Here is a 17,363-nt window from a genome sequence, read left to right on the forward strand (position 1 = left end):
CGGCCAGGACAGAATTAGAGTAATCGGGTCTAAAGGTGACAAAGGTATTAATGAAGGTTCCAGTGACAAATGGGGTGAGGTTGGGACAGAGACGGGGCAATGTTACAGAGCTAGAAGTGGGCAGTTTTTGTGATCTGAGAGGATACGAGGTCAGAAACTCAGCTCAGAGTTGAACAGTATGCCAAGGTTACGGACAGTCTGGTTTAGCCTAAAGCAGTGGCCAGGTAGGGTGTTGGAGCTGGTGGCAAGGGTACAGAGTTTGTGGCAGGAGTGCAAAACAATGGCTTCGGTCTTCCTAAAGTTTAGCTGGAGCAAGTTACAGCTCATCCAAGACTGGATGTCAGAGAAATAGTCTGACAGAACAGAGGCAGTGAAGGGGTTGGGAGTGGCGGGTAGTGAATTCTCTCCCAAAAGGCTGTGGATGCTGGGTCAATTGAAATTTTCATACATTTCTTTTAGGTAAGGGTATCAAGGGATATGATCAAAGGTGGGTTAATGGAGTTCAGGTACAGATCAGCCTTGATCTGACTGAATGGCTGAACAGGCTCGAGGTGCTAAATGGCCTTCTCCTGTTCCTATATTCCAAATAGACTGTGTAGAACAGGTCACCAACAAGTGATCTCTTAGCAATCTAAGTGTAAATGGGTCATGAAAGTCTTTAAAAGCTGTAACTTGAACCTGCCAATTTGATCAAGATTTATAAAACAATGAAGGGTCTAGATTGTATTGATGTGGACCAAAGATTTCAACTGGCTAGGTTAGGGAAGACCGGTGGGTGGAGGGGGGGGGGGGGGGCGTCACACAAGTTATGTAAAGGCAGAACTAGGTTGAATGTTAAGCAATTTTTCTTTTTCCAGAGAATAGTGGACCTGTGGAACAGGTTGCCAGCTTGTATGGTGAATGCTGATTCGCTGTATTCCTTTGAGAGCTGGAGCAGAAATCGCCTTGTACAAGAGGTAGGTAACCTGTAATCTAAATCAGGGTCAATGTGATCTCCTTGACTAGTTTCAATCGCCTAAAGGGATCGGAGAGGAATTTTCCAGATTTATTTTCCCTAAATGACCTGGGGTTTTACCTCTCCTACATGGAGATTACATGGCTCTATCTGGGTAAGGAGTGTTTATATTATGATGATTAGGGAATCATAACTATATGGAACAGTTGGTCTTTTCCTCTCCATCATTTTCATGTTTGTATAACTTGGTTTAAAACCACTGGTGAACAAATGCAGAACAAACTCTAAAATACATGGGATATGAGGTAGGACTAACAAATTTAATTAAACTTCTCCTGTTTTGTATTATAAATGCTATTAATGGATGCCTGGTGCGAAATAATCAAGGTATTAACATCTGGGACAGGTTACTTTGATCTAAAAGATGTTTTCTTTACAATAACAACTTTCATTTATATAGCACCTTTAACGTAGTAAAACATCCCTAGGCACTTCACAGGAGCATTATCAAACAAAATTGGACACCAAGCCACATGAGATATTAGGACAGATGACCAAAAGCTTGGTCAACCAAGTAGGTTTTAAGGAGCGTCTTAAAGGAGGAGGTAGAGAGGCGGAAAGCTTTAGGAAGGAAATTCCAGAACTTAGGGCCTTGGCAGCTGAAGGCACGGCCGCCAATGGTGTAGCGATTAAAATCGGAGATGTGGTTATCTTTCAATAACTGGATTGGCAATCAGATTATCTCCAGGTTCAGATGCAACATTTGCCCATCTCAATTGAAAGAAAAACCCTTCTGCAAAACAGTGCCATCCTTCTTCTGCTCATTGCCATAAAGAAGTACGGCTTGCAGGATCAGTAAGTGATTGCCAACATAACACTCACTGCCTAGTTGCATCACTTGAACTACCCATGACATCAGGGAATCAAAGGAAAAACAAACAGAAGCCTTTGTGTGTAGGGGAAGGACAGTCTGTCCAGCCTGTGGACTGACACAGCCTCTGTCCTCAAACACAGCTGTCCAGAGAAGGAAATAGTGTTAAGCAGATCAAAAAACAGGAGCAGAAACTCTACCTGCAATGTCATGACATTTTCACCTGTGTGCTCAGCAGGTGATTTCCCCCTGAACCTAGGATAAAGTTCAACTGTGTGTGGAGTGTGAATTTAACATGAATGAGTAGTTTTTATTTGTGGAAAAAAATAACAAGATAGATTAGTGCAAAGGCAATATGGTAGCATTATTCACTCAGTTTGTTACTGTAATACACATAAGCAGCAGCTAGGCTTGACAATGAAATATTGTACAAGTACAAACAGACGATGGATTATATAGGTCAAAAGATAGTTATTTAGTATTTCCAAAAATAAAAAAATGTATTATCCAAGGGAGACAAAAACACAAGTATAAAACGCATGCTATTAGATGTAGTTCAAGATCATTAAAGAAAATAAGTTTCTGATTCACTATTACCTCTGGATAAGGTACAAAACTATACATCCAAGTTCAAAAGGTTAAAGTTTTCATATAATGAATTAACTGTATGATGCTCATATGTCTATCAATAATTGTTAAATTGGACAACTTTTCAAAGCTGTAATTGTAAGTTATAGAGAAAATAATTAGAGAGTGTTTTATACAATTTCTCTATTAGGGAGAAGTTAAAGATGTGGGATGCCCAAGCTATAGCTCACTGTCCACTTCAGCCCATGAGCCTGGTAATTCGGCCTACAGAGCCCAGGCAACTCAATTTCTATTAGTGCTCATATTTTCTGCTCATTAGTCCGCCTGTTTACATTTCATGGGCTTGAAGATTTGGAAGGGGCTGTTTTAGGATTTAATCCACCAATGAGGCTAAATCAGAACTTCTGTTAGCATCCAGTTTGATATATATGGGAACGTGACCTTGAGACTCCATAGTATTCACCTCACTGGCCCACAACAACAAAAACTTGGACACTCCTGTAGACAGTGTGTGCTGAACGAGAGGTCATGCCATATTCAGCAGCATTAACAGTAAACAATGAATATAACTGGAACAAATTGATCCCAGCATTTATTGATGTGAACAGGTAAGCTAAGTTTAATCAGCAAAAGGTAATAACTATGTCTCTTTGTCCAGAACTTATGTTTTCCCTGCTTCAAAAAACTAAATTCAACCCAATTAAAAACACTCTTCAACCTTTTACCGTCAACAAAAATGAGAAACAGGTATTCCAAAAAGTAACACATACTTTAATGAAAACTAAAAGAATTAAATTAGGTTCCAATCAATACAAAATACGTTAATGACATTGAAATTATGTTTATAAATCCCAATATATACACACACACACACACGTATAAACTCTTCACCGTTATTCCATGGATACTGATGTAATTCAAACATCCTGCGGACTTTTTTTTTTAATTACTCAGAGTCCATAAAGAATGTTTCAAAGTTTAAATCCAGGTCTGACACCAAGGCATCAACAAAGTCATCCATTGAAGGTTTCTTCTGAAGCATGTCTGCAAATAAAAGATTATAATTACAGATTTAATCAAACATTGTTCACAATACCTATTAAAATAATCTCTAATATAAATCATTTCCTTTGAAGATCAGCTTCAGTTGTACTCTCTTCTATTTCTCAGGTGCAATTTAATCCTTGATTAATCACTTTTCTGTTAGCATTAAACGTTTGTCCCTTTTGGCACAGCTTGCATGGTTCTTTTGACATTACCAGGATCTGGTTATATGGAATAAAGAATGACTACCCGAATTACTATATTTAAATCTGAAATGAGAATAATGGAACTTATTTAAGATCTGAGAAGATCAAATTCTACTGATGATCAAAAATGTTCCGTCCATAAAACCCATATCCCCGTGCAGGTAAGTGACAAAAAATTCTATACACATTTTGTTCACTATAAAATGGAAGAGTACTTTGAATAAAAAGTATTTTCCCTAGGCTTATCTTTAAGCACACCACTTCTTTAAATCTCATTCTTTTTGTCAGCAAGCCCTTTTCACAAGTGCTAGGAAGGCAATGTAAACAAGCCCTGTCCAAATGTGTATCTAATTTGTTTGCACTGCTGAAAGGTCAATATGGTCAGGTCATTCTGATACACTATTGGTACCTCATTCCATACAGTTTGTATTAAGTGAACCATTAAACAGGAAATATTCATGATCGATTTATCACACACTAAGAAAGGACAATTTCATTTTGTGCTGTTCATTATCCACTTTATATGAAACATAATAGCAACCAATTAGAAAGCATGTCAAATACTTATTATCAGCAGTTAAATCCATCATTGTTTACTTTAAAAGCTTTCAGAGAATTTACATTTATAATATGAAACCTTCACTTGCCAAAATGTTTATAGTGCTTTTGATTAATATACTGCCTAATTACATAAACACTGTAGTACTTTTATGAAACAGAAATCTTTAACTATATTTTTCACCCCAATCATTATGGTCAAAACAAAGTTTTCAAACATAAATGGATGATGGTTTTAAAAAGGTGTAAGGCTTTAGCTTTTTAACCCTTCAGTTAAAACGTTTGCTACAAATGGTAAAGGGTTAATTTTAGAGGTATCAACTGCCTGAAAAAAGAGTGTTCAACTTCAGTTTTGGGAGGGAGAAGAACAACATATAATTTTTGTTAGAAAATACTAAAAACTTCTTCAGCAAGATAATGTTCCTTTAAACTAATCAGTTTTTTAAATTTTCTATTGATTCCAGGTTTTTGTGCTCATCGAGAGTATATACCTCAGTGTTGCCAAATGGAACACTTTTCCATTTGAGCACCTATAGGCAGAACTTCCTGTTCAAGTGCTTGGGGCTATTGGATCTCCTGGGTGCAGTGAACTCAGGAAATCAGGCAAGGAGGAGCACAAGTGCCAGACAGTGGCCATCTCCAAAAAGAGAGTCTAACCACCTCCCCTTGCCATTCACTGGCATTACCATCGTCAAATTCCTCACCATCAACATCCTGGGGGTCACCATTGACCAGAAATTTAATTGGACCAGCCACATAAATACTGTGGCTACAAGAGTAAGTCAGAGGCTGGGTATTCTGTGGTAAGTGACTCACCTCCTGACTCCCCAAAAGCCTTTCCACCATCTACAAGATGGTGGTCAGAAGTGTGATGAAATACTCTCCACTTGCCTGGATAAGTGCAGCTCCAACAACACTCAAGAAGCTCGACGCTATCCAGGACAAAGCAGCCCGCTTGATCGGCACCCCATCCACCACTTTAAACATTCACTCCCTCCACCACCAGTGCACCATGGCTGCTTATTTTTTTTCCACCCCAATCATTATGGTCAAAACAAAGTTTTCAAACATAAATGGATGATGGTTTTAAAAAGGCATAAGGCTTTAGCTTTTTAAACCTTCAGTTGAAATGAGGTAAAGGGTTAATTTTAGAGGCATCAACTGCCTGAAAGATGCACTGCAGCAACTTGCAAAGGTTCCTTCGACAGCATCCCAAACATGGGACCTCGAACACCTAAAAAGACAAGGGCAGCAGGTGCATGGGAACACCACCACCTCCAAATTCCCCTCCAAGTCACACACCATCCTGACTTGGACATATATCGCCATTCCTTCATCGTCACTGGGTCAAAATCCTGGAACTGCCTCCCCAACAGCACTATGGGAGTACCTTCACCACAAGGACTGGAACGGTTCAAGGCGGCGGCTCACCACCACAGCAAGGGCAACTACGGATAGGCATTAAATGCTGGCCTAACCAACAATGCCCACATCCCATGAATGAATAAAAAAATCCCCAACCAATTTTCTGTCCATTTAAATGAATGGATGTAAAATTGGGTAGGCTTCATTAGGGACGTGTGTTCTTCCTGGCCCAATTTTCCTGTATTCACTGCACCTACAAGATCCAATAGCTCCCAGCATAGGAACAGGAAAGTCTGCTATCTTGTATATGCCAAAAAGAATCAAGTTCTCCTTAATCTACACTAACAATGAGGACAGATTTTTGCTGTTTGCCTACAAAGAATGTGCTTATGTTTTGGTACTAAAATGAAAAGCAGAAATTTTCCCTCATCGGGACATAGTTGTATCCACTGAGTAACCCTTCTATAGAAGTTCTTCATTTTTCACACCAGTCGCCTGGGTGATGGTCAATTTAATGCCAATATCAACGCAGTTTTGCGCTGTTAGCCCACACCTGCTAATACTAGAGATTGTCCAAACCATGCAAGGTGCTTGCAGCTGATATACAGGAGAGTTTCAGCTCATCAATCAGATTATGTCCATGTGAAAGGACAGTGCATGACACATTCTGCCCTGCAGTCCTTCATATTTTATTTCTGAATAGCCTAGTACACACATATACATTCCCCATCGCTTATAGCAGGCACGTTGGTGTTAATACGATTAGCCCGCTATAAGCGTTGGACGGTGTATCATCTTTTACAGAGACTAAGGCCTTCCTTGGTAACGGGGGACTGAGAGTAGTAAACTAAGTGCACACACTCACAGCCGGGCATTACTCCACGATGATTTGTTTCGTCCCTTCACAGGTGAGATTCTCTCCAAAGTGAGTGCTCACTGCCCTGTGTTTGACTATGTCCCTCCGGAGCTGATCACTCTGTTCATCTCCATCATCGGGGGGAACGCCCCCTCCTACCAGCTGGAGAGAGAAACCTACAACCCTGACGGAAGGAAGCCCAAAGTGCAGGAATGAGTCTGCAGGCAAATGACTAGCCACCTGGCACCAGATCCTCTGTTTAATGGCTGAAGTGGAGATGAAGCTGCATTAGTGGCTTACAAGGAGGGTTCCCCTCTGTGCCACTCCACAACATCATCCCCATACATCAGCATTCCGGCATGCCTGCAAGGAGGTGGACCCAAATTTCAGGCTACAGCTGCCCATTACTGTCACTGGATGTGCCAGCATTATGCTACTTGATAGCAGCAGGTGTCTTTGTAGCAGACAGCATGGTTCTCTGCTTACTTAGAACTTGTGACGGCCACATAGTTGTTGCCAGGTAATTTCGCTAGAACTTGCAAATATGGATAATGGCATCTTGGTGAATACAGCCATTAAGGTTAAATTGGCAGTTGATCACCCTGACATGCCTTCTATCATGCAGGAAACATCCAGAATTACAGTTGGTCATGAACTCACATACTTTAAGAGTACTGCAGGAAACTTTGGTTTATCCGGAGGTTATATGTCCGGAATACTCGATCTAACGGCAAAAATCAGGAGCCGTTTTCTATAAGTTTTTTAGTTCTCGTTGCTTTTTTTCCCCCCAGTCAGGCACTGCAAGGTCTGTAGCTATAGCAACAGCTTCAGCTAGAGACGCTTGCAGCTGCAGCCGACTGTTTAGAAGCTGTTGCTAAGCAACAGTGTTTGTTGTCAGATACGGAGATGAAAACCTCCGTATGCTTCAACATTAACTTTGTATGTCCGGCAGTTTTGATAGATCGGCAACAGCTCGGTCCCGTCGGTGCCGGATATCACAAAGTTTCCTGTACCAGGTCTGCTGGCCCAGTTTACTTTGGGAAAAGGAGCCTCTGCATGTACCAGTCATCTATAGTTACCTGTGTCTTCATACGTGGATGGGCAGATGCAAAGCACTTTTCATGCAGCCTGGCCTGACTGCTATTCACCCATTGGTCCTCCTCTTCCAAACACCTGGGGGGTAATTTTAGGACTCAAAAACGGGTGGGTTGGGTTGGGTTCGGGTCAGATGTTAAAACTCCACAGCGTGCGGGGAAACCTGGACTTCTGGGTTTCCCATCCAAAACTTCACCCCCCCACCGCCTACGTAACCCGTCCCATTTAATATCCAGGCCCTTGAAAGGGAGTTCTTATTGGGAACCCACAGCTGCCACTAATGGTGCAGGGGGAGTAAGGGAAGAGACAAAAAAATTTGGCACAAAAGCTCATGCGAACACAAGAAACAGTTGAAAAAGAAGTGAAGTAAATGGCATTAACCTACAGAATCAACTTACTTACTCTGCTCTTGAAATCAAGTTTATCAACAGCAGAATCCCTAGCAAACCTGGAGGCCTATTTTAGATCAGTGTCATTTAAAATTGATGCCCTACACACCAAAATGTCAGGAAATGGCGTGCCCCAAATGAATACTTAATTTAAATTCCCACCTGTTAGATTCCATAGCCAACATTTCCCATCCATGGCAAATTGCAGGTGATGTAAAGTGAGCAGACATGACAGACTCTGCCCATATTTCCAAGCAAGTCTGGCAGGTTTATACTTGTAAATCAAGCAAACCAGATTGGAAAATCCACGGTTGAGTGCCTGATGTCTTTCCCCATGACCAATATCCTCGCTTTGATGACCATACAATTTTCAGTTATATAAGCACATTGGAATGTATTACTACGTTAAAGGTGCTATATAAATGCAAGTTGTTGTTGTACAAGTTTACCAAACATATCACTAAACTTCAATTGCAAATCCCACCCATAACTATTCAGGCTCATTCATTTTAGAGGTTGAACAATAGCTTAATCCATAATGTTAATACTCTGAATAGCTAAAACTATGCATTTGAATTTAAATGAATCCCTTGTTTGGATGTATCTGAACAGAATCCTCCATGCCCCTATAAGGAAAACTAGTGCCATTTCATAAGAACAAAGGTTTATAATAATGTGGTTTATCAGTGGTCAGCTTTTGAAGTGAATAATTTGCATTTGTAAACTTGCCAGTATAAGAATATTGAGTTTCCTCTTCTCTAACCACAACTAACAGCGCACCTCAAACACAGCAGGGAAGTCTTTCAAGTTATTGTGGGAGTTAGTTAGCAATTATACAGCTCCACAAGTGAAACAGTTTCCACAATGTGTTATTTCAACCAGACACCATGACTTTTTTCAGATGTTTCTTTTTTCAATTAATTATAAAGACAGCTTTTGCGGTAACTAATCCAACATAACAATTACACAAATTGCAACTACTGCGTCTCATTTTGAACTGCATCTTTATTTGATCAGAGTCTAGGTTCTCATAGCATGATGGGCTCGCCCTTGCCTGGAGCCACTGTGCAGCTAACTTTCTCCTCTTTGAAGTTAGCACTCAGCCCTGTTAAATAGTGAGCCATTTACATTTAAACTTACTGCAGATTCAACAATTCACCATTTATATGGGAAAGCAGATATAATAATTTGGATCAACTGATAAAAAGCACAGTAAATATATATGTGTTGGCTCTTGCAACACTGAACTGGATGTAAAGCACATTTTCAATACCAGTAATTGTACTTGACATGGAAAACAGTAGGTAACTATCTTTGCATGAAATCAAAGTTCAGACATTGTAAATCAGTGATTAAAGTAGAATTTTTTTTTAAATGAGGGTACTCCGTCTTTGTTTTTGCACTGTATGGGTCCAGAGGCATAGATTTTTTTGTAACCTTCAATTTAGGTCTTTACCACTGCCTCTCTGTTCCTTATTGTGAAATTCTGGAGTGCTGCAAGAGGCTCAAGTATCTCTCGCTGCCTGTCTGGCTACAGCATAAATTTAAAACCTTGTTTTAAAATAATACCAAATAGGAGACCGGATGAACCTAAAATGATCTATTTGTCACTAGGGAAATATTAAAAATAAAATCTAATTATTATAAAACCTCTTTCACTCAGGAAAATGAAGTCAGTTGTGTCTCTCGTGGCTCAGTTGGTAGCACTCTTGCCTCTGAGTCAGAAGGTTGTGGGTTCAAGTCCCACTCCAGAGACTTGAGCACAAGAATCTAGGCTGGCACTCCAGTGCTGTACTGAGGGAGTGCTGCACTGTCGTTTTGCTGTCTTTCGGATGAGACATTAAACCGAGGCCCCACCTGCTCTCTCAGGTGGATGTAAAAAATCCTATGGTACTATTTCGATGAAGAGCAGAGGAGTGATCCCCAGTGTCCTAGCCAATGCTTATCCCTCAATCAACATCACTAAAACAGGTTATCTGGTCATTATCACATTGCTGTTTGTGGGAGCTTGCTGTGTGCAAATTGGCAGCTGTGTTTCCGACATTACAATACTGACTCCACTTCAAAAAAGTACATCATTGGCTGTAAAGCGCTTTGGGACATCCGGTGGTCGTGAAAGGCACTATGCAAGTCTTCCTTTTTTTTCCCCCAGTGGTCATCAATGGTAAACAGGGATGTGGATTAGTAACTAGCTAAAAGGAAGAAAGTAGAAGAGATAGTCATAAGGAGAGCTAGGTTACAAGGAGGGATGAATTGGGTGGGATGAACCAGGGATCCAAGCTGGGATCCCTCCTGTCTCTGGTATACATAAATGATCTAGAATTGCAGTTAGAATGCAAAGTAGTTTAATTTGCAAGCTAGGAGAATCGGTGGAACCAGAGGAGGCAGCCAAAATCTTACAAAGAGAGCTTGATGAGGCTTGCATCTGGGCTGATCACAGACAACAGAAGTTCAATACGGACAAATCTAAAGGACTGCGCATTAAAAATAGGAGGTACATGTACTCCATGGATGGGGTTGAACTCGCCAATAGGGAAATGAAGAAAGCTAGGAATGTTAGCTGTTTCATCACTCACCATTTATAAAAACATAATAAATAAATCAAAAATGATGCACCCAAAACACATAATTGTAGCCCAACTACTGCTTTGTCAAACGTATTTATTTATTTACACAGTGGGTGTTGAACAGGGAGAATATTGGAGGCCAGAACACTGGACTAATTCAAGAAACAACCAGATGCCTTGATGGTAGGACTGGTACTGGTAGACCGAGATCAATTGGGTGTAAGGAAATATTTTGTCCTCACCTCTCTTGTGACTGATGAGAGACCTGTTAAATGCTAGGATACCAGGAAGAACCAAGGTAAAAGCACCAAGGTACTGATGGTATACCAGTGCATTCATACTGATCACAGACACTTCTGCAGGAAGAGATTTAATAATACATCCCATCTGCCGATACACCAGGGTGTTCGCACTGATGACAGGCCATTTACCAGCTCTGTGCATGGAAAAAGATTCACTTGTTCGTCCAACCTGCTGACGTACTGGACTTTTTATTGGAGAGGCTGCTCACCTGCTAAAGTGTCAGTTTGGCTTAGTTGGTAGCACTCTTGTGTAAATCAAAAGGTTGTGGGTTTTAGTCCTACTTCAGAACTTGAGCTCATAAGCTAGTATGACAATGTGGTGCAGTACTAAAGGAGTGCTACATTTTATGAGGTTCTGTCCTTTGGACAATACATTAAATCAAGGTCTGCCTATTCCACTGTTTTGAATTGACTTCAGAGATTCCACAGAACTACTAAAAGATCAGACAATTATCTTGATATCCTGGCCATGGTAACATCCCTCCTCTAACCAACACCATGTAAATCTAATCAATCATCTCATTGCTCGTTGTGGGATCTTGTGTGCAAAATGGCTGCCATATTTATCTAAATAACAAGTCAGTGTGCTTCTAAGTAATTCATTATATGTGAAGCACTTTGATATGTTTCTGGGAGATGTGTTAAGGTGCTAAATTAATACAAATTTTTCTTTCATTGAATGCAAATGAAGTATTTTTAAACATTGCTTCAGGACAGAAAGGGGAGTTGAATACTGGGCTTCGGGATTCATTCAATCTCCTATTACCTTGCTTCAAAGTCACGCAAGATTTTGAGGCCTGATTTGGAGACCTACCGTCATGTGGTGAATTTTTACAGGAGAATTTAAATATATTAATATTTTTAAGTATATATTTTTCACAGAAATAGTTGGATATAAAGTTGTAGGCCTTATGCTTGAGCATTCCTTTTAATACAATGCAAGAAACTGAAAACTATTGTGGTGGACATCATATAAAGCTAGTTAAATACGGGCTTTTATTTCAGGGTACAATTTTTTTGAAAGAATTTAGTCCAGTTTTTTTCCAGCTGTGGTCCGGATATTAAGACAGTAAACATAAAACACTCCATCACTGGAATGTTAATTGTATCTTTCAGACGGTATTATTAGCTTTTAAGACAGTCAACAGCTCATGCCACTCTGTAATGATAGTTTAAGCTTTGGGTTAGAGATAGTCTTTGAACATATTTCAAAACAAAACAATTGGCAAATATTTGAATAAATGGTGTTAGTATATTAATGGTACATGTTAACACAGACAAGCATGCATAAAGTGTGTATATATGCACATGCGAACGAAAGAGAAAGGGAAAAAGAAAAAGAGACATACATTCACTCCCAATTATCAGAATGCTGACAAATGACTAAGTTGCAGTATCTGAAAGACAAATTTGGACCCAGTCAATTCTATGCTGATCCACATATGGATTGCCTTCATTAATATTTGTCAATTTTTGGACTTTCTGACAGCACAATACAAGATCTGAGAGCAGAGCCCTCTACTTGAGAGGTACTGAGTGGTGCCAAAACACAAAAACATAATTGTGAAGTTCAAATTGTTTTAATGGTACCAATAGTTAAATCACTTCCTTTCATTTCTAAAATGCTAAAATAAAAGAGCGCACTAAACTCTAATTTTAGACGTATTGGCATTCTTTAACAAATATTCCACTATAGTCTTCAAAGTAAGTTTCAGTAAGATAATCTTTGGTCAGCCACATGTTAATTAAAAACTTTAAAAAAAAATTAAAAAAAATGTTTTTGTTTCCAATTTCAACAAACTGTATCTGCAAACATGAATAAAGTGCTGCAAAAAAGTGGTTATGCATATAGCAGAACTTATAGATTCGGAACACTACCAAACCCATGGCAAATACTTTAAAGACTATTAGAAATTATAATACTGCAGATTTGTGGACTAATATTCCATAAATATAGTAGTAAAATTTACATAAAAGGTTATAACAAAACTGTAGAACTTAACCTAGCTGATTAAGTGTATAAACACTTATCAAAATTTTAGAAAATTAGAAGTTAAAAGTTAAAAATTGTGCCCAGTGAAGCTAGGCAGAGTTATTAAAGATGGAAGATTGTTGCTATAGCATCAGATTGTGAATGCTGCCATATTCCACTTTGTTGCTCTTGGCAACCAAGATCTCTGATCTAAGTAGATAATGACAAATGATCTAGGGGTCAGGAAAGGGGACACTACCCGCTCAAAACCTGAAATTCTCACTGTAAATTTCCTTGGGCAATTGATAAGGTCACACTTTTATTTTAAAAAGCCTTGGAGATTTAACTCATTTTTGCTTGAAAAGCTTTATTTTATCTAGAGCTATAGCAACAGAATAGAAAACAGAATTCTACTCCAACAATTGTAAGCATTATTTTTGCAATACAACCAAGATAACTGTTACAGTATATTTTAAAATTGGGGATCTGAAATTCCAATCGGCCTTCTGCACCGGCGCCACGGGCTGTAAATCGGCTAATATCAGATAACTCAGATCCTATCCCAAATTGTGGCGATGAGGTCAATTATATTCAAAGCAGACAGCCCACGTCAGTAAGAGTGCACCAGCACAGCCCACCCAAATCCGTTGACAGAAAGCACAGCAGCCCAAAACTGCTCCACAAAGTGGACCTCGAGGCTCTTCCTGAGGGGCAGGCTAAAAACATTTTTAAAAATCTTCAGCTATTAAGCAGGCTTATAGGTGAGAATTACTTAATAAATTCCCTTTGTTTAAGGTCTGAGGGGCCTTTTCATGGTCCGCCACAGGACTCATGTCAGACCTCAGTTGCCAAGAATTTTGTTGCGGCCTACTGAGGGTATAATGGGTGGAATTCCTGGGGTACTCCAGGAACTCCTCTCAGACATGTCGACTTGACATGGTGAGGAGGTGCAGATAGGAATGCCAACCCTCATGGATTGCCATGGGAGTCTCCCGGAATGGGACATTGATTTAGGCCCAGGAGATCTTTGCGCTTTAAATCTCCCACCACGGTAGCAGCCCCCCCCCGTTCCATGAAGTCACCGAATCAGAGAAAGTTCCGCCTCGGTGATGTCACCCCCTGCGCTGCAGGGAGCTGGCCCCCACGTAGGGGTGACCGGAAACAGGACTGGCTAGTGGGAGCAGAGTGATGGGAGTCAGGCTGGTGGAGCGATGGAGCAGGGAGGGGTATGGGACTAGGATGAACAGGGACTGTGGGGCAGGATAGGAGACTGAGGTTTGGAGGGGGAAGGAAAAGTGGGTGACCGAGGCTGGGAGGGGGATGGGGACAGAGCAGGGAGAGAATGACAGCAGACTGAGGGACAGAGCAAAGTGAGACAGGGGATTGGGGGTCCGAGGGGAGGGAGTTAGTGGATAGGGTAAGGTGACAGGGAGGCTCAGGAGAAGAGAGGGAGACTGGGGAATAGGGTCAGGGGCTTTGTGGAAGAGAGGGAAACTGGAGAATGGGAGTCAGAATATGTGGCCTTGAGGAGAGAGACGTAGACTTGAGAATGGGGGTCGGTGGGTGGGGGCTTGGGGGTGAGAAAGGGAGATAGGAGAATGGGGGCTCGGGGCGGGGGGAGAGCGAGACAGGGGAATGTGGGGTCGGGGATGTGGCTCGGGGTAGGCTGCTAATTGATCGAGATATCTTATGAGGCTTTCCAAAGGCTTGAAGACTTTTTTTTGCCCTATTCGGTTATTCCCCTTTAATTGTCAACATCCTTTTAAATTTCACTTGGATGCAACTTTCGACTTCAACCAATAATGTACTCCCTATATCTGTCCAAATTTACACCTGAAGCTATGCTACATGAGCTGCCCTAGGAAAATTGATTGCGAACAGTACACTTCAATTTGAACCATAGAAGGTGGTCCATTTGGCGTGCTAATTCATTTGTTACTCACTATGTCTAAAAACTGCAATGCAGCAATAAATAAGCAAATGTAATGCTGGCTATTTTGTCAAATCTCTAGAGAGTATACTGAAGGCGTACAAAGACCCAGTCAGGCCACCTGGAGCACTACATGTAATTTTGGAGGCTGCAACATAAAGGAGGCCATCCACAACCCCAGAGGCAGCGCAGAGTATAATAATGAGGCTGATCATAAAGAACTGTGAGGAACAACTTGATAAGCTAGGGCTATTATTCCTTGAAAAGAGAACTCTCAAGAGAACTTTATAGAGATATATAAAACACTTAATGTGATATAGTAAACCTGAATTAATACTTCCTGATATGTTAAGGCAGCTCAACTAGAGGGCACAGACTGAGGATTATTAAAAGCCAATTTACAACAGACATCAGGGAGTAATTAGAACGATAGAAATGTTATAGAGCAGAAGGAAGTCTTTTGGCCATTGTATCTGTGCTGGCTCTTCGTTAGAGCAATACAAAACTAATCCCATTGCCCCACTCTCTCCCCGGAACCCTATACTTTCCTCTAATTCAAATATTTATCTAACTTGTGTCTGCCTAATATTTGAAGATAGCCATTTGACTAAGTTAAGCTAAAGAGGAAAATCTAGACTATTCAGTTACCATAACGAAGTGACTGATTAATACATTGTGCATGGCATAAAAATTAAACTATATAAAAGGCAAGTTCTTTCTTTCTAAGATGGCATAACACCTGTCATTATACTGTAGCATATACTCTTGACTCACCATAAATGATGCAATAGTAATAGAATAAACACATGTGTATAGCCTGCCCAACATAGTTCAGGTATCACACTTCTTGTGTCTCAGTTCTTTGTCACACATTGTAGGCAAGTTTATTCTAAACACATTTCTTGCAGTTTATTGGCTCATAAAAGGTGAGCTAGAGCGGCTGGAGAGCACCAAACCTCGGGAGATTTCAAAGGTGAGCGAGAGCGGCTGGAGAGCGCCAAACCTCGGGAGATTTCAAAGGTGAGCGAGAGCAGCTGGAGAGCGCCAAATCTCGGGAGATTTCAAAGGTGAGCGAGAGCGGCTGGAGAGCGCCAAACCTCGGGAGATTTCACAGGTGAGTGAGAGCAGCTGGAGAGCGCCAAACCTCGGGAGATTTCACAGGTGAGTGAGAGCGGCTGGAGAGCGGCAAACCTCGGGAGATTTCAAAGGTGAGCGAGAGCGACTGGAGAGCGCCAAACCTCGGGAGATTTAAAGGTGAGCGAGAGCGGCTGGAGAGCGCCAAACCTCGGGAGATTTCAAAGGTGAGCTAGAGCGGCTGGAGAGCGCCAAACCTCGGGAGATTTAAAGGTGAGCTGGGGCTACAACGGACCGGTGAGTGTAAAGAAGTAAAAAGTAATCGAAGTGTGACATCACCAGAAAGCAAGTAAGTGATTGGTTGTTAATTATTTCTCTCTTTCTCGCTTTTTTCCAAACTTAATTTTTGTGGTTTATAGTTTTAGGTCTCTGTTGCGTAGCGGGAGTGCTAGTAACCAAGGGTCCTTGAGTATATCATTTAATTGTAGTGTAATTAGTGGTATTGATTTGATTTATTTTAATTTTAATTAATTAAAGGGTAAGTCATGTCAGGACAGCTCGGCCCCGTGGCATGCTCCTCCTGCGCTATGTGGGAAATCAGGGACACTTCCTGTGCCCCGACGACCATGTGTGCAGGAAGTGTATCAAGCTGCAGCTACTGGCAGACCGCATTGCGGCGTTGGAGCTGCGAATGGATTCATACTGGAGCATTCACAATGCTGAGGATGTCATGGATAGCACATTTAGGGAGTTGGTCACACCGCAGATAAAAGCTGCACAGGCAGGAAGGGAATGGGTGACCACCAGGCAGAGTAGTAGGCACAGGCAGGTAGTGCAGGGGACCCCTGTGGCCATCCCCCTCTCAAACAGATATACTGCTTTGGATATTGTTGGGGGAGATGGCTAATCGGGGGAAGGCAGCAATAGCCAACTTCCTGGCACCATGGATGGTTCTGCTGCACAGGACGGGAGGAAAAAGAGCGGGAGAGCTATAGTGATAGGGGATTCTATTGTAAGGGGAATAGATAGACTCCAGGATGGTATGTTGCCTCCCTGGTGCAAAGGTCAAGGAAGTCTCGGAGCGGCTCCAGGGCATTCTGGAGGGGGTGAACAGCCAGTTGTCATGGTGCATATAGGTACCAACGATATAGGTAAAAAAACAGGATGAGGTCCTAAAAGCTGAATATAGGGAGTTAGGAGGTAAATTAAAAAATAGGACCTCAAAGGTAATAATCTCAGGATTGTTACCAGTGACACATGCTAGTCAGAGTAGAAATAGAAGGATATTTCAGATGAACACGTGGTTAGAGGAATGGTGCAAGGGGGAGGGATTCAAATTCCTGGGACATTGGAACCGGTTCTGAGGGAGATGGGACCAGTACAAATTGTACGGTTTGCGCCTGGGCAGGACCGGGACCGATGTCCTAGGGGGAGTGTTTGCTACTGCTGTTGGGGAGGGTTTAAACTAAAATGGCAGGGGGTTGGGAACCTGTGCAGGGAGACGGAGGAAAGGGAAGCAAGGATAGAAGCAAAAGATAGGAAGGAGAAATGCAAAAGTGGAAGGCAGAGAAATCAAGGGTGTAAATCAAAC

General features: G+C 41.4%; 1 protein-coding gene across 5 annotated transcripts in view; it reads right to left on the reverse strand.

Annotated features, from left to right (window-relative positions):
• Positions 1 to 2,169: 2,169 nt before the first annotated feature.
• LOC147111869 (mitochondrial intermediate peptidase-like) overlaps positions 2,170 to 17,363 on the reverse strand; it is a 192,460-nt gene continuing 177,266 nt past the window's right edge. For 4 of the 5 annotated variants that reach the window (XM_085999204.1, XM_085999206.1, XM_085999203.1 and 1 more), the window contains one exon: positions 2,170 to 3,458. In XM_085999204.1, coding sequence (XP_085855330.1) covers positions 3,361 to 3,458 — 98 coding nt within the window. In that variant the 3' untranslated portion in view covers positions 2,170 to 3,360. The remainder of the gene's footprint in view (positions 3,459 to 17,363) is intronic. The other variant, XR_015079760.1, reaches the window with a different exon arrangement.

The sequence above is a fragment of the Somniosus microcephalus genome, chromosome 10 (assembly GCF_052327205.1).
Source record: "Somniosus microcephalus isolate GS21.2 chromosome 10, FLI_Smic_1.0, whole genome shotgun sequence".
In the NCBI taxonomy this organism is placed as follows: domain Eukaryota; kingdom Metazoa; phylum Chordata; class Chondrichthyes; order Squaliformes; family Somniosidae; genus Somniosus; species Somniosus microcephalus.